Source organism: Lolium rigidum, chromosome 5 (assembly GCF_022539505.1).
Source record: "Lolium rigidum isolate FL_2022 chromosome 5, APGP_CSIRO_Lrig_0.1, whole genome shotgun sequence".
In the NCBI taxonomy this organism is placed as follows: domain Eukaryota; kingdom Viridiplantae; phylum Streptophyta; class Magnoliopsida; order Poales; family Poaceae; genus Lolium; species Lolium rigidum.
The window spans coordinates 133,016,060-133,038,900 of NC_061512.1; the positions used below are offsets into that span (position 1 = coordinate 133,016,060).

Sequence of the window (22,841 nt, forward strand, 5' to 3'; positions counted from 1 at the left end):
TCTGGCCACCTCGTGGCCCCACTTCGTATGCTCTTCGGTCTTCGGAAGGTTCGTGGCGAAATAGGCCCACTGGGTCTTTGTTTCGTCCAATTCCGAGAATATTTCGTTACTAGGATTTACGAAACCAAAAACAGCAGAAAACGAGAGCCGGCACTTCGGCATCTTGTTAATAGGTTAGTTCCAGAAAATGCACGAATATGACATAAAGTGTGCATAAAACATGTAGGTATCATCAATAATATGGCATAGAACATAAGAAATTATCGATACGTCGGAGACGTATCAGCCCACACCACCCCTAGGCGCGGGCCACACCCAGTCCAGGCCTAGGGCAGGAGTGGCTACCCTGTGGCGCCACTTCATCCCCCCCTCCGAACTTCATCTTCGTTACGGTAAAATATTGACTTCGGCTTTTGTTTCATCCAATTCCGAGAATATTTCCTGTACAACTTTTCTGAAATACACAAATAGCAGAAAACATGGAACTGATATTGTGGCATCTTGTTAATAAGTTAGTGCCGGAAATCATGTAAAAGTGCAATGAAGTGTAAGCAAAACATATATGAATTGGTGTAACACAAGCATGGAGCATCAAAAATTATAGATACGTTTGATACGTATCAAGCATCCCCAATATTAACTCCTGCTCGTCCTCGAGTAGGTAAGTGATCAAATTTATTAAGTGCAAGAAAGTACTCCCTCCGGTCTCTTTTAATTGACTCAGATTTAGTACAACTTTATACTAAATTTGAGTCAATTAAAAAGAACAGAGGGAGTAAATGTGCCATCAAGTTCGTGAGAGCTTTACTGACCAATTTTCTCATGCCAAAATTTAATTTAGAAGATAAATAAAAACATGATGAATATACTTGGAATAGTAATAATGCTACTAGGTAGATTTGGTGGACTCAATTGGCAAACTTTGTTTATTGGTGGTTGGATGCACGAGTAGAGTTCATACTCAGCGCAGGCGAATGCTAGCAAAAGACTGGGAGCAACCAACTAAGAGAGCAATAATGGCAATAATCATGCATAGCGACAAAACATTATCAATCAAAGCATAAAGTGATATTACAAGTCAAAAACTAAATGATCATAGATGCTTTAGTTGACTGGTTATAGTCATAACATGGTATAAGCATGCGCCAAGTCAACCCAATAGAGCATCAAAGGAGAATACCATAATATTATGATTTGTATGATGGAAACAACACATGATTCTTTCAATGACACATTGCGCATTCTCAGCTATTTGAAACAAGTCATGCTACAACAATAAATACTAAGCATATGACAAGAATAACATCCAACATGACATGCCAAAGTCTATGCCACAGTCTAGACAAGCTTCCTTTTGTGTCACTACAGTCATGAAATATTTTACTCGTCTCCAACACCAATCAACTTATTTAAAATAACTCTCAGAGAAGAAATACATTATGGACCAGAGAGCTAATCATACACATATAAAGAATACTAACGAGATTTGAACAAAATTTAAGTGAAAAACAAGAGCTAAACGCAGTACCAGAAAACTAGAACACTCGCAGAACAATAACAACGAAAACTAGAGCGTTCTATGCAATTAAAACAGAGCAGGTATTTCTCCAAAACAAATGTGTCAGTATCCAACATATGCTACAGAAAACAAAACTAAATTAAAGTAAAAACAAAAATAAAGATGCTCCAAGAACAACACATAGCGTATAAAGCAATAAAAATATAACGCATAGAGAGATAACTTGTTGCTTTGTTGATGAAGACGGGATGCCTTGGGCATCCCCAAGCTTTGACGTTTGTACCTCTTGAATATTTCTTGGGGTGCAGGGGACATCTCCAAGATTGAGCTTTTGTCCATTTTTCATCTCATCACATCATTCTTCTCTCCCTACACTTGAAAACTTCCTTCATACAAAATTTCACATAATTCTCTATTAGCAGCAATCAAAATAAATAAATCCGCTTGGGTTCAGTACTAATATATGTCAAGCATCTATTAAAGCATTAGCTACTGTAGCAAACTTTCAAAAAGCTCTTTGATCAAAAGAACTCAAAAAGAAAGAGACTTAAGAGGCAAATGCAAATAGTGCAGAAATCTATCAAAACAAAACAACAAGTAAAGATCGATTTTTTAATAGGTTAGTGCCGGAAATCATATAAATGTGCAACAAAGTGCAAGCAAAACATATATGAATTGGTGTAAAACAAGCATGAAGCATCAAAATTATAGATAAACCTTTGAGACGTATCAGCATCGGTGGGACGAAGGTGCGTTTTTGTGACGACATCTAAGGCCAGGAGCAATTTGGGAGCGGTGGAAAACAAGGTAGCCCGGTGATTATATCATTTTTAAGGTAGGAAACTACTGCTGATTAATTTGCGTGCGAATGAAATAGGAAACAAATGATTTGATTTGATCAAGCATTAATAAGGGGTGGAGAAAGAGCGCACAAACCAAACAGTCGGACGGTGTTAATGATGTCGAGTTGATTGAACGGTCCGGATGATCTCAATCTCCTTCACCAAACGCGTTATATGACCTACAACCAACTCCAATATAATAGTATAGATAGATAGATAGTATAGATATCTCCCCAATACATACCCCTGCACGCACACGTTGGACAATATGCCATAATTCCATTATTAGTAAATTGACTCAGATTAGGTTTATGTACCATTTGCACGCGTGTTGGTTATATTGCTCAATGGGGGTACATTGTGAACTTTGTAAGCAAGCCTCAGGTGTTTGATACATCTACTCCAGCTTAACACCACCTGGGTTGCAACCTTCTTTTTGCTGGCGGGCTATAGGTTGCCTACGATACTATGTATATACTCCTCCATTTGTTCTCACCGGTCAATCCATGCAGGCCTCGTCGTGGTAGGAGTAGTAGGCCTACAGATCGTGGGGCATTAGTGGCCTATAACACATGAGAAAGGGGATCGAGGTTGGATGAGCATACCTAGTCCATCAACGTTAGGAGGGGCCGTGGCATTTCCTCGAACATGTTGCGGGGAATGGGCATGTTTTCTGGCGGATAGCCCTGGCCTTCCTAAATGAGGGGTCGACTCCCGGATCACCGCCAAGTGTGCAGTTAGGTCCTGGTGTTCCGACGAAGCCCTTGCTAAACAGGTCGTCCGACGACGATGAGCGCGGGCCGGCGAGGCGTGAATCGATGTGGCCGGTGGCATATTTGACGACCATTGATATAGGGGTGGTCGTGCGGCCTTGGAACTTACAGCTCATCGAGGAGGCATGGCGTGGCCTATGATCGCCTCCCGCTTCAACATGAGCATGCGCTCAGCCATGGACGACGGTATTCCGAGCTAGGAGTTGGCGTGCGCCTGCATCTCCAAGGCCATCTCGTTGGTGACCCTGGTGGCTTTCTTCGCCCGCACGATGGAGCAGTGTTCACTGTCTTTCTTTGTCTACACCGTCCTGTCCTCGGACGTCTGCTCCTTCTTCATCACCTTGGCCTTCTCCCTACGGTTAGCAGCAGTGGTCCGTTTAAGGATATGCTCTTGGGAGGCCTCTGGTGGCCAAATAGAGTTTTGGGTGGCAGGAGTGGGAGTGGCTACTATGCCACTGCCGAGCGGGCCATGCTTTATACAAGAGCCCAATTTTGACCAGCAAATGCGTCGGTGCGGATACAACAAATATTTTGGGTCAGCTCTAGGCTGAGAGTTTCCCCAAATTATGTCTAACTTGATTAAAATTGATACTTTTGGTCCGTTTGCCTCAGGCCGCTGGGATGTGTGCTGGTGTTAGTGATGCCATGTCCCCCCAGTAGAAGTCCACACACGCCACCAACGAAGCATTGCAGCTCGCAGGCCCTGCCCTGCCAGCTTCTCCAGCCCTAGCTGACAATTTATAATCTAATTAAGCCGCATGAGCTAGATTTTTGGTGAAGGAATTAAGCCTCGGCCGGAGTAGTGAATGTACAGACACATAACTCACTGATTCAGACTCTCGTTCGACTGAATTTAGGTAACAGGGTGGATGTAATGTACGTACTACACTACGCCATTCCTGCCAGCGGACTCCTGCAAGATCCTTTAGCAGTTTGGGGCGAAAATGAGTGATAATGAAGGCATGTAATAATCGAGTGCGTGCAAGGTGCAGGGGAGCGAGCGAGTGGGTGTCGGCTTGACATTGGCTGGCAATAATGGCCGTGGGGAGGGAGCTTCATCGATGCCTCCTGTTTTTCCAGCTGAGCTGACCTTGGAGCACACCAAATCTAGGCACTGCAGCAGCCCCCGTGCTGTGCTGTGCTGTGCTGTTCCAGGGCGTGTGAGCCAGCAAGCATCTGCCAAGCTGCCTTGCTACTCCAGGTCCAGTACTTGGTACATCACACCTAGGTTTCCACTTTCCAGTAATTGCTACTGGAAATGCCACATCCATCTCCTCTCCACTCCCTCTGACTCTCTCTCTCTCTCGATCCATCAAACAGATGACAACATGGTAGTGCTACTGTGCATGATTGTCTCAGAGTTAGTGGAAAGCTGTTAAGTAAGCTGTTTCCTACGACATCAGAGCTCTGTCGAGAAAATTATTTCAGGCCGTGCGGTTGCTGGCCTGCCAACGTCCGCAACAGAGACGAAGGGAGACGTGGCCTCGCCGTGAGCTGCTCATCTTCCTCCTATAACTAATGCTACAGTAGCACGCCATGGATCTATCCTTGTTGTCCTTTTTGATTTCACTAGTACAAATGCCCGTGCGTTGCTACGGGTCCTCAAATTTTATTTTACAATGTATATATATAATTTATAACTCAGTATAAAAATTTGGAACAAATCAGGGATAACATAATATACAACACGATAACACCGAAGCAATAACAAGACACGATAACACCGAAGCAATAACAAGACAACATTGTTGTGTCTCTGCGTGGTTCCAAGTTCTAGTTTTTCTTGTTATTCTTCCGTGGTTAGTCACACACCCGTGTTTAACTTTTAACTGAACAACCACTCCTTTTAGTTGTATTATTGTCTCACAAAACGTATGTGCTGCAAACACATGTATAAACTGGAGGAATACTTATTTTATGATTAGTTCAAACAACTCTTGATATTCATAAATATCTGGAGACAACCCTAGATCGTAGCCTTCTGTATCAAACATATTAAAGTGGCTTAGCAAATCTTCAATAATGGCTGGGGTAAAAAAAACTCCGTCGGCAGTGTTGTGGATGCTAATTTTTTTAGGTAGCTTCCTCAAACCTCTTCAACACATGCATGCCAAAAAAAAAAGTGAAACACGATTGCGATCAAAGATAATTGCTTTTGTGGCTCTTTCTCTAGCTCCCTTGCCTCTCCCCGTGTCTCTCTACATTCTCACGCCGGCGGACTCGCACGCTCGTCGCAGGCTCGCCCCGGCGTGCCTCCCGGTGGAGCTCGCAGCTTCCCGCCGGCGGAATCCTGCACTCCTCGCAGCCTCGCGCCAGCGGGCCTCCCGGCGGGCGGCCTCCCGCCCTTGGCGCCGGCAACCTCTCACGCCGGCGAGCCGGAGTCCTCCCTTGCTCCGCCGCCGCTGCTGGAGCTCACCTCTCGCGACCGCTGCTGGAACCTGCACGAGTAACAGGAAGACCTTTCATTGGTCTTGACCTTTTGAGCAGTGTTCACCAGATTGCGTCATTTCTTCAACACCTAGAGATTGTCTGGATTTTATTTTGTGTCCAGTGCCACGCCAAAGACATCCTGCAAAAAATGATACTCCAGCATTAGATTTCAGATCATACACAGGGAAATCATAGGTCCTCTTATATGGGTGAGAATGGATTTTTTTTTTCAGATCATAACAACTTAAGAATGTACTCCAATTTAAAAATAATAGAGTACTTGATATGTTTTTAAGTAACTAAAAAGCCTAACTATAGCAAGCAACTCCAAAGCCTAACTGTATGATTATGGCTGTATGCTCAATTACAGAAAAGGCACTTTGGTTATGATTATGACTGTATAATTGTGGCCATTGGACAGGTCAGTAGCTACCATAGAATCTTGTAAGGCCAGAACTGCTTCTTTTATATGGTTCCTTTCATCGGCACATCACACCTCATTTGAATTGAACCCACCAAAACGTAAGTAATAATGGGTTCAGTAACTTCAGTGTATAACTGTTCCTTCTGTTATATCTTCCTTGCATTTACAACAAAAAGATACCCCTTATCTAAGAGACCATAGACCAAACAACAAAATGATACCCGTGGAGTACTTGACAATCTCTGCTTTGATTCAGTACCATTTCATTTATGGAGTTGCCTCACTTGGCACATAAACAAATGTAGTTTCATCAATACCAGAAACCCATATGTTTAGCCTGGTTAAAGTTTTTACTAAGATAAACAAGCAACTAATGTACTCCAGTAGTACCAGTAGAACAGTTCAACTTTTTTCCATCTACTGTACTGTACAATAACAAAGAAAATTCAGGTTGAGTATAACAAAGACTATTCAGGTTTCAGACATATGCTCAATTAAACTACTGTACTGTCATCAGAATAAGAAACTCATATGATTTCCCTGGCTACAAAGATAAAACAAGCAACTAAAACATGTTAGGCTATTTACAGTAGCACAGTAGGATGGTGTTATTATGATCTTTGATTATGACTATGAAAGGCACATTGGTTTTTTCCTAACTACTTTGAGATATTAGTCAGTGTGATGCAAGTCCCAAAAGCCAGCATATAGAAAACTGAATTGCCTTAATTCAGAATAAATATATGGTTTGCACAATGCAAGAGAACAAAATTTAATTCTGCTAATGATGACAAAATAAAAAGCATGAACCTAAAAAGTAAAAAATAGAAGGTTGATTTTTTCTGTTCAATAGAGCAGTTTAATTCAGGCAGTTCATGTCTTTCAAATTTTTAGTATAGATGCCTTGGTGATTCAGGGATGCTCACAGCTCAAAGCACATCAAGATACAAAACAAACAACAAACAAACTCGACATATGAATCACCAAGGAGTGCTACATCAAAGACATATAACGTAGAAACTATTTAGCAACATCTGAATCCTACAAGGAGTGCTTAACAAACAACTGACAAATATAGGCTATACATATGAAGACTTGGTAACGCAACACGATGATTCATAAGTGATAGAAAGAAGGTTTGCACCTTTGCCACCACAATCAACACCACAAAAGTAACAGGAACAAAAACTGGAACATCAAGACTTATAATTGAGTAAGTGTGCTTCTTTGAAAATGAATAAATCAAGAGCTGATTTGAGGATAGGATTGTACCCGATCTACAAAGTCGATATGATGCAGAGGCCAGGGGTACCCCCTCCATTTTGAAGGGAAAAAAACGATCTACAAAGTTCCCAGTTTCCAAGCAATTATATCTTGAAAGAATCAATGTCCTGTGAATGAACTACAATAGCATGGTTAGTGTAAATCCTATTTTTTTGGAGAAACACACATGGCATGCATATATAACTGCAAGAGATCACTAACCCTATGAAAAAGAGCAGTAACCTTTGAGGACCAGGAGCTTTAGCTCAAAATTTTCATTGATGCATCCATAGTATGTAAACATAATCATGAAGAGACCTTATTAATCATGAAAGCATCAAAGAGGAAGGAGAGCAAATTCTATAAGAGGACAAAACAATAATCTTATTCAGAGCTCTCTAACAAATAGAAACATATTAGTTGCCCTTTCTTGCAAGCACATATATGAAGACCGAGTTCAGTGCAGCGAAGGCACATGTGCATACACCATCACGAGAAGCATGCTCATCTCGTCATCGGATGCTTCCAGTCGTTGTTGGTATCATCAGAGCTCGGTTTGATAACGTTCAGTTCAAATCGCGTCACTGCCGAGGTTGAGGAAGGACACAAAGACCCAGCCTCGTGGGCACATCCCCGGACAACATCTCGATGTGAGGATGCCTTAGTGGTAGGCCGGGTGCGACCTGCGGAACGTCGCGCAACCGCTCCATGAAATCATTAGTAAAGTACTACAAAATCCTAAATGGAGTTTATGGTTTCAGAGCTGATGATTGGAGAAGTACCGAAAGTGTAAAAACAGAGAAGTACCGACTAAGAGTAAGAGCATGAAGCTTTAGTAAAACAACAGGAACAATTTCCTGCTAAACATCACTACAAATACATAAATATATACGAGTATAATTTTATAATCCAGTTGCTAGAATAAACAAAGAAGGAGCTCCCAATTTTTTGGTCCGCTCCTCTGAAACTAAGCCTAGATGATGTCTTCCGAATGTTTCATCTAGAGTACATTTCTACTTTTCTATCTGATAATATCTGATTGGGGCTTGTCTTTGATTCTGCCTCTGAACATGCACACATTTTTCATTGTCCCAGACTAAAATTTTGACAAATTGGCAGCACATCGATTCTTTCATATTTTCCTTGAAACCATCCATCTTACCATTACCCAGCAAGTTGATCAGAAACAGTAGTGATAGATGAGCGGAGCATGAAACATGCACACATTTTTATTCTCAAGTTTTGGAAGAATTAAAATGCATCTTCTTTCAGAACCCATTGATAGATGAGCGGAGCATGAAACAACTATTGTAACTTAGAAAGTAACATAAATATAATACAAAATAACAAATTATATTAAGCATTATGAAAACTCTCCCACCACATGAGCATGCTCTATAATTGAATGTACAGCAAAACCTCAGTCGAAGGGTTCTTTCCAGGCTTTTTTTGCGAATAGGATTTTAGCACTGTTTATAGTAATTATGTAGAGAGAAATTCAAATATTTCTCTCAAAAGGAGATGAAGAAAGTCAAAAGAGATAACACAAGCAAGCAATTTATCACACAAGTTACATGGGCACAGAGCCATTAATCCCAGATTCAGACATAACTTGAAATCAACAATTCTTAATTAGTACACTCCGTTCATAAATAGTTGAACTCCCAAAACGTCTCATATTTAGGAAAAATGAAGTTTATGGTTTCAGAACTGATGATTGGAGTAGTACTGAAAGCGCAAAAAAAAAGATAAACTGATGCCATGCTGACTAAGAGTAAAAACATGAAGCTTTAGTGAAAAAACAGATCACTACAAATACTTAAATAGATGATTTTATCATCCAGTTGTTAGAATAAACAAAGGAGAGCATTGCCATGGAGTGGTATTGCTCGATCAAACTGTCCGCCAAGGCTTCTTTTTTTGACAGAATCAAATACCCTGTTCACAGTGGGAAGCCTTGCAATACTTTCCTTCACATATACTACGGATTTGAAATAACTCAATTCCCGCAATATAAAAAATCTGTAAAATAACGGTACCACTTCAGAGCAAATGATTCATGAAGCAAACAATTTCACATCAAGGTACCATTAGTAATGCATTTTAAAATCCTAAATGGATTTTATGTTTTTAAAGCGGATGATTGGAGAAGTACAAAAGGTGCAAAAACACAGAAACTCATGTCATGTTGACTAAGAGTATATCATGAACCTTTAATGAAACTATAGTAAAAATTTGATCCTCTACATCAGTACAAATACATAAATACATCATTTTATCATTCAGTTGCTAGAATAAAGAAAGAATGAGCTCCAGAATTTAGTGAGTAAAGGAATACCCTCAATTCATGAACATATATATATATATATCTTACCGGACTTAAGTCAGCTACTTCAGAAAAACCTAGCGATATTAGAGTAACATATCACTGGAGACGGTGGCGCCATGTGAGATGCCCCACCAGCATTGGCAGATTGTCAGCATCCTCGGCGTCGCCACTGGCAGTTGCATCATCAACGAATTCCGCCTTGCGGCCTTGCTGGACGATGGATGGAAAATTCCGCCTCAAGGATAAGGGAAATCACAGAGCTTACCACGTCCAGGTATAGTATAGATTATATTCATTGAATAAGCGGACAACACATAAGGTCACAACCAACCCCGTAAACAGAAAGGAACACATGATAATATGAGGCTATACCGTATATGCCCATGGCGAAGATTACTGTATGGTTCCGTCTTCCATCCTCCGCATCCGAGAACCAGGCAAGGAAGTGGGGGCTCCTCGGGGATGTCAACCTTGACTGAAGCTCCGCAGCCGAACCACCTATAGGCAGGCTATCCACCTGAGGCTGACCTCGAGGTGGCAGCTATGGGTGCGGAGTGCTTCGGAGGCGGGCGCGTCAATGCAAGCTCGATGCAGCTAGGGTTTCCTTGTGCGGCGGCGGTATAGTGAGGCCACGGTAGCGACATGGATTCGACATAACCGCACCGCCGAGGCAAAGGGAGAAGGTGCGACGGGATGTGGAGATTTAGGCGGTTGGCAGCCGCTCTCTACTGCCAAAGGGAGGAGGGGGCGGCGCGGCGGGATGTGGAGATGGAGGCGGTCGGCGCGAGCGCGAGGATTGCGTCCCGGGTGAGGAGCGAGGGTTTCGGCTGCCGTTCCCGTTCTGCTCGAGTGTTGGGCTTCGGCCCAGTTGGGCCGCGCGGGATGACGAAGCGGACGAATTGTACGACGACCAAAGTTTGACGTATTGAGATTTGGGCAGAATAAGGAACATGTTCCTCCTTTTTAAGTAGTGTAGATATATGTCAATATTTGGGTGGATCAAAGACGACCAGCAAGTACGCACGAGTCCTCCACGGGTCAACAAGCATGCGTGCAACTTGCAACACAAAGCTACAAAAGGGTTGCTAGTGCTGATTAAGCTAATCCTCAAAGGGGCTTTCTAGCTAGATTGCTGACGAGGAAAACTGTCATGGCGGTTAACTGAATCGCACCGTGCTTACGAGAGGCTGTGTGTGTATCATGACTCGGTTAAGAATATATCAAGCCACCACGTCAGCCCGTAAAGTTATTTTGTAGGATGATTTCCGTAGGTGTAGGAATCTGGATCTCTTTTCTGATTTACTAGAGTTGAGAACATTCGACGAAACTCCGAGTTACTTTTGGTAGTATCAAAGTGTGGTTGTTCCATGAACTCAGATTTATCACCTCTGCGGTGAACAATATCAATATTCCCGATTAGGGTCGGAAGAAAGACTTGAGACTCACGAGCGGCTCGAGACCAACTCGTCTTTTAGCTTTGCTCGTGGTCGACTCAAAAATGAAATGAGCCGAGTATAAGTGTCTTACTAGTTCAACCTAAACACTAGCTGATCTTAAACGACCACTAGCTCGCTCTATTTTAGCTCAGTAGCTTAAAACAATATAATTATGTGTAATTATTTTTCCATATTAAAAATAAATACAGTACAATAATTTGTTGCCTTGTATGTTATTAGTGATTTTTCTTTCCTTCTACGCGCAACAAAATTTGGAAGATCAATTATGCGAGTAAATTTGGTATTTAATGGTACGTTGTCTGCCCCTATGAATAGGCTACACCATATATAGGTCTTCGGGCCAAAGTTTGAAACGAGACAGATCTTCCCTATCCTTGCAAGTACATTTTTTTTTATTATGATATCGTTGTGTGTCTTACTAGTTAAAAAATTACATTGAAATATTAGAATTTTTATTTTTATTTTTCGCTCAAAACTAGTTTAAGACCGACTCGAGGTCGTCACAAGGTGAGTACGAGCCAACTTTACGGCTCAACCTTCCACTCAAATCAATTAGAGCTTACCCGATTTTTTTACGAGCCGAGCTGATCCTAGTATAAGTCGCTCAAACTCGTCGTGTTTGTAACCCCATTCCCGATGTTAATGAGGTGCGCGTTGCCTCATTCACCGGTGACCACACCGCCTCATATTGGCAAAGCGTATCAGGATCACCAACTCCAAAATCAAAATCAAAATCAAAACCATAAACTCCTTTTCTCTTTTGTTGCAAGAACATGATGTCAGTTTGTTGCGAACTCTGCATTTGGCCTTGCGCTAGCTTAATGCTAACACCCACTTTGGTATTTAGGTCGATTATTTCTCTATGAATGACTAGTTTTTCCAAAGAGTTAATTTCACTTTTTACCCCCCATAGCTTAACATGCGTGACACATTTTACCTTACATTTTCAATTTGCGTCATTTTATATCTTCTTTTTGAAACAAGGCAAAAGCTTTGTTTGTTTGTATTGATATCCCACCCATACTTTTGAATGCGTGTCATGTTTCACCCTCTAACTAAAATTTTGCCAGGTTAGCGAAGTTCCAGTATCATGTATCATTCCACATCAGACATGTGAGCACCATGTTAACGATTTTCGCAAAGAGAAAAGAGCCATGTTAACAGACCGACACATTTTTTTTTCAAACGAGGCAAGATATATGTATTTTCATTGAAATTGTAGAAAAGAATTTGCCGGGTTATAAGAAAAACTAGCCAAAAACCGAGACACATTTATTCTATACATGTTTTCAGGTGTAACATATTCTTCTTTCCGCCTCTGCATTGACTAGTGCACACAGTCATGGTAACACCGATTATAGACGGCCAAAATGGGCAAAAATATTGTTAGTGGACAAAATGTGGCACACAATTAAAAGATGGGTAAAACGTGTTAGAAATGAAAATTATGAGTAATCCCTGCCACAAAGAACAAAATAAGAGAAAAGGTTGGAATTATTTCTATTGCAAATTTGCTATCTGGCCAACTAACTTTGTCTGTTCTTGCACCTACTGATCAACAGCATTTTATAAGCAAATTTCCACGCATCACAATTTCACAAAACTATAATAAACTAACCGTCCGTAAAAAAATATACCACCTCAGCTCAAGTAATACAGAAATCACACTGAAAATGGTTGGACAAGAGAAGCACTAGCACCAGCAAAGAGAAGTTGAAGCTACTAGCACAATAGCTGAAGAAGCAAAACACACGGGCAGGAGGCTGCGCACCTACTCATCTTGAGGGCAACCAAACCAAACCCCAAAAGAAGAAAACAAACCACGCAAGGGGAAGGAAGAAAAAGAGAGGAGAGAATCCAGTTTCCAGTTTTTATACTGTTTTCCCCTTCTCTCTCTTTCTCTCTCTCCTCGCCTCGGGCTGCCTCTCTCTTCCTCCCCACCCTCTCCGCCGCATCCCCGAGCTGCCAAACCCTAACCCTAAACCCCGCCCGCGCGCGCCTCCTCCCCAGCCCCTCGCCGGCGCCCGTCCCCGGCGGCCGGATTCGGATTCGCCGCGCCGGGCCGGTTCGATCGATGTAGGCAGCGACACGCGCTGCCCACCGTACACTCCCCCCGCCCCGAGATGGCCGCGGAGTGGCGAGCCGGGTGAGAACCTAGCGGGAGGGACCGGCGAGACGTAGATGGCATTGGGAGATCTCATGGCGTCCAGGCTCGTGCACTCCTCCTCCTCGTCCTCCTCGCCCTCGCTCCCCACGCCCTCCCCGGCGGCGGCGGCGGTCACCCTCCAGCCCGACCGCGACCTCCCCGCCGCCAACGGGCCGGACCCGCTGCTCCCCGCCGAGCGGGAGGAGGAGGAGGATGACGGGAGGGCCGTGGGGCTCGTCGCCTGCCTGCCGCAGACCGTGGTCCTCTGCGAGCAGCGGCACGACGGCTTCGATGAGGCCGCTGCCGCCGCCGCTGGGCCCTCCACCAGCGGCCCCGTCTCCAAGTGGCGACCAAAGGACCGGGTAATGGATATAGCTTCTGTTGCCCCCCCTACACCTGTTTGTTGATCATTTCGTCCTTAGATTTGCCATGGTTAGGCCTCAGGGAAGCGGTCAGGTGATGCTCATGAGGTTACAGTTTAACAGCGCGCCTAGTTGAATGAGCTAAGTGTGGAGTAGCTGCTGTCTGGCTTTACGGTTACGATTTCATCACCACACTGTTAACAATATATTATGGGTAAGATGATAAAACTCTTGACGTTGTCATGATTTAGTCTTGCCAGCTGGATAACCAAATCTGTCGACTGGCTATCCAGATTCTGGACTATGAGCATACTTATTATTGTTAGCTGCGAATTGGTGCCATTCTCCTCCAAAATGCGTGGAGATGCTGATGCCGTTTTACGTTATTGTGCTGTCCGTTCCATTCATTAATTAATGCAAGAGGGAACCGTTATCGTTGCTGCTATGTTATATCGTAATCACGCTTATTCGTCGACTAATTAAGTGATGCACGGGATCGCTACAGGTAAATGCAGCACCAAGATCACCACCGCGAGTGTGATTAATCGGTCAATAACAATAATTCAAATAAGCAAGTCAACTAACGCAATTACTATGGCTTTCTTAACAGAGCACTTTCTCGTATGATTATCATTCTGGCCTACCCACTTTTAGGAAGTTTTGTGACGATAGGTATTGTGATTTTAACCAACAGAGCACATCTCTTTTTAAATGTAAAAGTAGGTATGCAATACCCAAATATTGTATGGGTATCAAGTGGATAAAGTTGATACTTGCTGCTGATGTAGTGATGTTTTGTGTGTGGTGAAGCTAAGTAGGGAGTGAGGCGATGACCAAATTCTGGTTTGATGTAAAAGTTCTCAAGGAAAAGTTGGCTACCCAATGTACAAGTGTCACTGATGGTCTTAAGAAATTCCATTGTTAAGTATTACGCGCGTGACTGCGACTGAGTACATGGGGGCTTATAGGATCTCACTTTGGCAATGCCATCAATTTGAAGTATATATGGTGTTACAACTCATGGCAATACGAGGAAGATGACTTGGATGATTAGCATGAGGCTGCCATGCTTGAAAACGATTCAACATTATTACCCTTGAAATTTCCTGTGGGACAATTTTAGGAGTAGAGATTTGGCTGATTGCTTTTGGACAAGTGTAGATGTTCACCTAACTTGTTCTTTTACTCCCTATAAGCTCTTTGTAGAAGTTGATGTATAGTAAGCTACCCATTCCCTTCATATGCAAATTAACTCTCGAGCAGGTTTGCAGATTATGTTTATTTGTCTGGACTAGAGCATTGTCGTTAACTTTATTAACCATTTGTGTACCTACTACCTATCATGAGTTTTGTAAAAAAGATTTATGCTAAATTATTATGTTAGCAAGGAGCTATTACATTTATTATATATATAAATTTTGACACAGCTGTGGTTTGTTCATTTCTAGTGGACCTAGCTAATGCTAATGAATAAATAGCTTTAGTATCGCAATTGGTTCTCTAGTTTTGTCGGAGTGTTGGTCTGTGTTAGTCATACCTTCCTGATTGCTCCTTGTGGCTGTTTTAGTATTTGTTTTTACTCTTTATCAATTGTGGTCTAACCTTTGGATGGTGTTATTTTCATAAACTGCCCACATTTTGCATATTCTATATACTAATAGTTGCCTCTGGTTGCAGATGAAGACTGGATGTGTTGCACTCGTATTATGCTTAAACATTAGTGTTGATCCACCGGATGTAATTAAAATTTCCCCTTGTGCAAGAATGGAGTGTTGGATAGGTAAACATCTGGTCATGTGTGTATGCTTATCCCAATCTGTAATGAGCCAAGAGAATTTTTTAAATCATCTATTGGTGATTATTTTCCGTGTTCATGGTGCGGTATGCAGCTCCATATCCGTTTAATTTTTTTTTACCTCTTATGTGTCTTACTAGCTATAACAACGTTAGTATTTTTTGTATTATTAATTACGTGATAATTGATATGAACTTGACTTGTTAATAGTTGTGATAATTATTTGTTGAGAATGTGAAATGTACCAGATTTAGATATGGGTGATGGTTAATTGGTTATCGTTGTAGATAGCTGATAGCATAGTATGTCAAAACTCTATTGCACTTCAGTTACCTTGTTATCTGCTCACAGCTTTTCTTTGCAGATCCATTTTCTATGGCACCTCCCAAAGCGCTTGAAACTATTGGAAAAACATTACACTCACAGTATGAGCGATGGCAGCCTAAGGTGACACACTACTTTTTACTTAGATAGTGTTCTGATAAATTGATATCACTGCTTACATCTTCATGTGCTAATGATGTTTGCAGGCTCGTTATAAGCTTCAGCTGGATCCCACAGTCGAAGAAGTAAAGAAGCTTTGTAATACTTGCCGCAAATATGCCAGATCAGAGAGAGTTCTTTTTCATTACAATGGTCATGGCGTACCAAAGCCTACAGCCAATGGGGAGATTTGGGTGTTTAACAAGGTGAATGTTGCTAAAGAGTCAGACATTGAATATGTTAATGCACTATTTAATAAGCATCCTTTTTGTACTTTGATGCAGAGTTACACACAGTATATCCCTCTTCCGATTACTGATCTTGATTCATGGCTGAAAACACCATCGATTTATGTTTTCGACTGCTCAGCAGCTGGAATGATTGTCAAAGCTTTTCTTGAGGTATATACTATAGCTCCTGCTAATTTTTGTACATTAGAAGAAACATGATTTATGGATCATAGACTCGTAGTATTTTACGTATGTATGATTCTTGGATAGTTTAATATTCATTATGTTTCCTTATGTTGACTTCAGCGCCTAGACTGGAGTTCAAGCTCTTCTACATCTTCGAAGGATTGCATTCTCCTTGCTGCCTGCGAGTCACATCAAACTCTTCCACAGAGTGCAGAATATCCTGCTGATGTGTTTACAGCTTGCCTGACCACACCCATCAAAATGGCGTTGCACTGGTCCCCCCCCCCTCTTCTCTCTCTCTCTATGTATCTGTATAGTCCCCCTTCTGATTTGAACTGACATTTGTACTGATCTGTGAACATTTATAACTATGCAGGTTTTGTAATCGATCATTACTCCGTGGTTCTCTGGATCACTCTCTTATTGACCAAATTCCTGGAAGGCAAAATGACCGTAAAACACTCCTGGGGGAGTTGAACTGGATTTTCACTGCTATTACAGATACTATTGCATGGAATGTTCTTCCTCATGGTATGGAAGGTCATTTGAGTTAAAAAGTAATATCAACAGGCATCACTTTTATGATCAAATTTCACTGTGCAGAACTATTCCAAAGGCTTTTCAGGCAGGATCTTTTGGTCGCTAGTCTTTTCCGCAACTTCCTACTTGCTGAGAGAATCATGCGGTCTGCAAACTGTTCTCCAATTACATACCCAATGTTGCCACCAACACATCAACACCACATGTGGTAATTACCTACACTGATCAAGTGTTTGTATAATATATACCTTTTCTGCATTTTCTGTAATTAGCTAAATGTCAGGGATGCATGGGACATGGCTGCGGAGATCTGCCTTTCCAAGCTTCCTCAATTGATTGCTGATCCTAACGCAGAGTTTCAGGTCTTGCTACTTATTGTTGGTTTTACTATGTCATTTGACTTATCGCTTCATTACCATCACTTAGCTTGTCTCCTTACTCAAACAGCCGAGCCCATTTTTCACGGAACAATTGACAGCATTTGAAGTGTGGCTTGATCATGGCTCGAAGGATAAGAAACCACCTGAACAATTACCCATTGTTCTTCAGGTAAGGCAGTGTCTCTGGGCAACTTTTCTTGAGGCTAGTAGTGCTTTTTTTTATTTGAGATTGTAACAAACTCCCCAAGTAAGAGGCAAGAGACATTGTTTGGTTTGTCCACCTCTCGTCGCCTATTTTACCATCTTGGTTCTATTTATATCATGTTGTTATCTTCATTGGTTCCCGACCTCATGCTACAAGTGCTGATTTGGGAGAATGTGCTACACTTTTGTACAGTTGTCAGCAATATTTCTTTTGCTGTTTTCCTTTTCTCCTGATACAACCATGCTTTGCGTAGGTCCTGCTTAGTCAATCACACAGATTTAGAGCGCTCGTTCTTCTCGGAAGATTTCTTGACATGGGACCGTGGGCAGTTGATTTGGTATGTAGCTGACATAATCTGCAGACCTTTTTTTGTACAAAATTGTGGTTATTTATTCCTTATCGGTATTCAAACAATGTTGCATCATTGTTTTAGGCCTTGTCTGTTGGTATCTTCCCTTACGTGCTCAAACTTCTTCAAACAAGTGCGATGGAGTTGCGTCAAATTCTTGTGTTCATATGGACAAAAATTCTCTCTCTTGATAAGGTACTTGCTCTGCTTCGAAATTTTCCGCAGCTGTTCCTGTTGTATTGAAAGAGTCTGGTGCTCACTTAGTTGCTCTTTTTGTTGAAATGACAGTCATGCCAGGTTGATTTGGTGAAAGATGGAGGGCATGCATATTTTATCAGGTTTCTCGACAGTTTGGATGCTTACCCAGAGCAGCGTGCCATGGCTGCTTTTGTTTTAGCAGTTATTGTGGATGGGCATAGGAGGGGTCAAGAGGCTTGTATGAATGCAGGTCTTATAGATGTTTGCCTGAGACATCTGCAACCTGAGAATCCTCATGATGCACAAACAGAGCCTTTGCTTTTGCAATGGCTTTGTTTATGCCTTGGCAAACTGTGGGAGGATTTTCCTGAGGCTCAGTTACTTGGTCTACAATCAAATGCACCAGAAATTGTTATATGTTTATTGGCCGAGCCTCAACCTGAGGTACGGTATACTTCATGTTGTTTCATTTATCCCTTACTGCCAGTTAACAACTTAAGCAATAAATATTTGGCCTTGGCAGGTTAGAGCCTCTGCTGTTTTTGCTCTTGGAAATCTCTTGGATATTGGATCTTCATCAATGAATGGAGGTGATGATGACTCTGATGATGATGAAAAGGCGAGGGCTGAAATAAATGTTGTTCGGAGCCTTCTGCAACTTTCTTCAGATGGTAGCCCTCTTGTTAGAGCTGAGGTGTCTGTAGGTATGTGGACCTGAAAAATATCTTGTACTTCCTAAATAGTCTTTTTTTTTCCTATTAGCTTTGTGGCAATCAGTTTGAGTCAAGCTGATGTCTTCCAGCTCTTACCCGCTTTGCGTTGGGCCACAACAAACATCTCAAAATTGTTGCTGCGGAGTACTGGAGACCTCAAACCAATTCACTACTAAAGTCATTACCATCATTGGCCAATATTAATAACCCAAGCAATGTTTACAGTCCCAGCAACTTTCTGCAAGGCAGCAGTGGTCTCTCTTCTCATATTGGTCCTGTGTTAAGGGTTGGTAGTGATAACAGTGCCACGGGCCGTGATGGGAGAATTTCTACGAGCAGCCCGATCGCGACAAACAGCATCATGCATGGGTCTCCCCAGTCAGACGATTCTTCTCAGCACTCTGATTCAGGCATATTGCTTAGGGAGAATGCAAGTAACGGCGGTCTCAACTACACCAGGTCAAGGCCTATTATTGATAGTGGAATTTATTCTCAATTTATTTCGACTATGTGCTCTGTTGCTAAAGACCCTTATCCAAGAATTGCAAGTATTGGCCGGAGAGCACTATCCCACGTAGGGGTCGAGCAAGTGGTCATGAGAAATAGATTTGGCAGTGGGGGTGCAGGCGAGACATCTGCTCCTTCATCAAACATTGGAATGGCACGTTCTTCTTCCTGGTTTGACATGAACTCTGGTAGGTTATAATCTCTTTTTTGCAATGTGCTTGTAGTGTCTCTTACCTTTTTCTTTCAATAGGATTAACTGTTCATTGACTAATTCCAACATTGTGCAGCAAATTTCTCAATGGCATTTAGGACTCCTCCTGTTAGCCCCCCTCAGCATGATTACCTTACAGGCCTGCGCCGCGTGTGTTCTATGGAGTTTAGACCACACCTCTTGAATTCCCCTGATGGCTTAGCTGATCCGGTCTTAAGCTCTGCTGCACCGCCCAGTACCAGTGAGCTTAATATACTTCCCCAATCAACAATTTATAACTGGAGTTGTGGCCACTTCTCTAGGCCACTTCTAAATAATTCTGATGATAACGGGGAAGCAAGTGCTAGAAGAGAAGAGCGGGAACGAATTGCAATGGATTGCATTGGAAAATGTCAGCGTTCCTGTACGTGGATTGACAGTTTATTCTGCATTGAAGTATTGCTTTTTTTAATTCATTACTTATTTGTATTTCATTTGTGACGGTTCCTCTTCTCCTTTTTCTGGTCGGTCGGAATAGCAGCATGCAAGATGACCAGCCAAATTGCTAGTTGGGATACAAGGTTTGAGCTGGGTACAAAATCAGCATTGCTGTTGCCTTTTGCACCAATCGTTGTTGCAGCTGATGAGAACGAGCAAATAAGGTGATTTTCTTGAATTGAAAATAATTGTGTATTACTTGCATGAGTGCAGTTGTCTAAAGTTTTGCCCTACTGTATCCTATGCCAGAGTGTGGAACTATGACGATGCTCTACCAGTGAATACTTTTGAAAACCACAAGTTATCTGAGAGAGGTCTATCAAAACTTTTGCTTATCAATGAGCTTGATGAAAGCTTGCTTTTAGTTGGCTCAAGTATGTCTCTCCTCTTTATTGTTGTCTGTTGTATCTGTACTGTTAATATGTACTGTTTGTGATATGTATTTTCACATTGCAGGTGATGGAAATGTCCGTATATGGAGAAACTATACCCAAAAGGGTGGACAGCAACTTGTAACTGCTTTCTCATCAGTTCAGGGCCATCGAGCTGTTGGACGCAGTGCTGTTATTGACTGGCAACAGCAATCTGGTTATCTGGTGATATTCTGATGTCTCTTTCGAATGACTTAAGTACATCTGTATTTTATTAAGACTGCTCTAATACTGGAACCTACTCTGTTTGTTATACACCAGTATGCATCTGGTGACATGTCTTCCATCTTTGTATGGGATCTTGACAAGGAGCAACTTCTCCACACCATACAATCATCTGCTGACAGCGGCATTTCAGCTCTGGTGAGTTCTGGTTACAATGTGCTCTTCGAATCATCAGAATAATTGTATGCAAAATTGTTGTTAAGCTAGTCAGTTTTGGACCTTGCTTGAGAATTGGTCAGTTATCTATATGTGCTTCATTTCTGATCTGCTGCTCCTGCTCTATACTTGGTGGCTTGCCAAATTTTCATACTAATCAGTGGTTGCCAATACGTATGGTGTTTCACCGTTAGCTATATGTTTTATGAGATACAAGTTTCTTATTCACTAGTTTGGTTGAACTGGGATATTTGCACTGTTGCACAAAGGGAAATGAAATCTTAAAGGGTTTGGGGCTGCTTTCTATTGGTACTGGTCATTTTCTTAGGTTGAACATTGTATGCTAGAGTATTTTTTTTCTGAAGTATTTGCGCACAGGTTATTCCAAAAGTTAACTCAATTAAGAGTATAAGCAGTGTATTTCAGTTGGTTTTTGTTAGCTTGTTTTGTTGTTGGCCCTTTTCCATTATGTAAGGAATACAATTAGCAAAATAACATTTGGTGTCTTGCTTCTTAAGAATTTATGTATTTTTGATCCATAGAACTTTGTATCCCATTTGAGCTATTGTGTCAAGTCGTATTGATGAGCTTTGCATCTTGTGTTGTGAATGACCATTGCTTGCTATTTCTGTTTCAGTCTGCATCTCAAGTTCGACCCGGTCAATTTGCTGCCGGTTTTATTGACGCATCCGTGAGAATATTTGATGTTCGTACTCCCGACAGGTAAGCAAAGATTTTTTTCTGTCCTTTACCCTAAATGATGTTTGAGGAGAGATCATCCATATCTTCAGCGTAGTAGATTCATTCTGTGTTGCCCTTTATCCCCATTTATGCTCATTCATTCGGATGTTTTTTCCTTATGCAGGTTAGTTTATATGGCAAGACCACATTCCCCAAGAACTGAAAAGGTTGTCGGTATAGGATTTCAGCCTGGATTTGATCCATACAAGGTATTTTGGCGACATCTTCTGTATTGTTGTGCTCTTTGTGGTGTTATATTTTTAATTGTTTAAAGTGGTATATTTGGAAAAAAAGGTATGCTTGAGCTTTACAAAGCTATATAATATGTGTGATCACAGATTGTAAGCGCATCTCAAGCTGGAGACATTCAGTTTCTTGATATTAGAAGGGCAGCTGAACCCTACCTCACTATTGAAGCTCACAGGGGTTCATTAACTGCATTAGCTGTTCATAGACATGCCCCGGTCATTGCAAGTGGCTCAGCTAAGCAGATGATTAAAGTGTTCAGTCTTGAAGGAGAACAATTAACGATCATTCGCTACCAGCCATCTTTTATGGGCCAAAGAATAGGCAGTGTAAACTGCCTTTCTTTCCATCCGTACAAATCTCTCCTGGCTGCTGGTGCTGGTGATAATGCTCTGGTCTCTATCTATGCTGAGGACAATTATCAAGTAAGATGAGTTTTACATCTTGTGGCATGCAATGATGATGCAATCAGTAGGCCATATGATTGGCCAACTGCTGGATCCGCAGCAGGTTCAGCTACAAGATACAAGATGATACAAAGCCTGGTCAGCAACATGGTGGTGGTGCTAGTGCCGCGGCTTTTGGTCCATATTGCTTGTGTTGGGCATCTACATCTCTGATCGGCGTGTGCAATTTGTAAGATACAAAAAAAGATTCATTAGCCTCCCCTGCAGAAGGTTGTGAAAGTGATAGGCAGCTGTTGTCCCCATCAGTGAACTAGGAGGCTTCTCAAATAATCATACCTAGGTTAGCTGAAATGTAAATAGCCGTCCGCATTTGGATTGTTCTCTTAGTCAGTTCTCTTTCTTTCCAAAGTGTAAAAAGGTTTGCCGACGCTTCATATCATAAGTCGGGTTTGGCGGTGGCCTGCTCGAGCAAGTGGTTGTTTATATGGGCCAGGGAGGGAGAATGCAATGCACATGCCTCCTCACAGATGTTCTGCATAGATAGATGCTCCTTTTCCAGCTAATATAGGATTAGAGGTGAGTTGTTACCATGGCTTGCTTGAATTAGTATTCTCCAGCTCATTCATTGTCACAGCTCTGGCTTCACTGTCTATTTGTATATATGAACTGCATTTGTACAGTAGTTAACTCTCTTAAGATGTAATGCATGTTTGTCCTTGGGTGTATCTGACATATTCTGATGAATAATTAAGTGAAGAAGAAGCTTGTGTCTGTACACATTGTTCTTATTTTTTTCTGCATAGTATCATGGGCTGT

The 22,841-nt window shown here is 41.9% G+C and overlaps 1 protein-coding gene across 2 annotated transcripts; it reads left to right on the top strand.

Annotated features, from left to right (window-relative positions):
- Nucleotides 1-13,203: 13,203 nt before the first annotated feature.
- Nucleotides 13,204-22,800, top strand: LOC124654688 (regulatory-associated protein of TOR 1-like). Of its 2 annotated transcripts, none has more exons than XM_047193684.1 (23): nucleotides 13,204-13,545; nucleotides 15,223-15,325; nucleotides 15,705-15,787; nucleotides 15,871-16,029; nucleotides 16,108-16,224; nucleotides 16,360-16,514; nucleotides 16,616-16,770; nucleotides 16,843-16,987; nucleotides 17,063-17,141; nucleotides 17,227-17,328; nucleotides 17,618-17,701; nucleotides 17,798-17,908; nucleotides 18,002-18,355; nucleotides 18,435-18,615; nucleotides 18,714-19,319; nucleotides 19,419-19,745; nucleotides 19,860-19,983; nucleotides 20,069-20,193; nucleotides 20,276-20,415; nucleotides 20,512-20,613; nucleotides 21,269-21,354; nucleotides 21,497-21,581; nucleotides 21,711-22,800. In XM_047193684.1, the coding sequence occupies exons 1-23, from the start codon at nucleotides 13,219-13,221 to the stop codon at nucleotides 22,050-22,052; spliced, it is 4,092 nt and encodes a 1,363-aa protein (XP_047049640.1). In that variant the 5' UTR covers nucleotides 13,204-13,218; the 3' UTR covers nucleotides 22,053-22,800. The 2 variants fall into 2 exon arrangements, with proteins under 2 accessions (XP_047049640.1, XP_047049642.1); XM_047193686.1 differs by having other exon boundaries at nucleotides 19,863-19,983.
- The last annotated feature ends 41 nt before the right edge of the window (nucleotides 22,801-22,841 follow it).

Excerpts from the sequence above, each read along its gene's own strand:
- LOC124654688 (XM_047193684.1), top strand. The coding sequence starts at position 13,219 with ATGGCATTGGGAGATCTCATGGCGTCCAGGCTCGTGCACTCCTCCTCC. Across the intron at positions 16,771-16,842 it reads ATGGAATGTTCTTCCTCATG|AACTATTCCAAAGGCTTTTC; the intron begins GTATGGAAGGTC and ends TTCACTGTGCAG. Across the intron at positions 20,614-21,268 it reads ACAGCGGCATTTCAGCTCTG|TCTGCATCTCAAGTTCGACC; the intron begins GTGAGTTCTGGT and ends TTTCTGTTTCAG.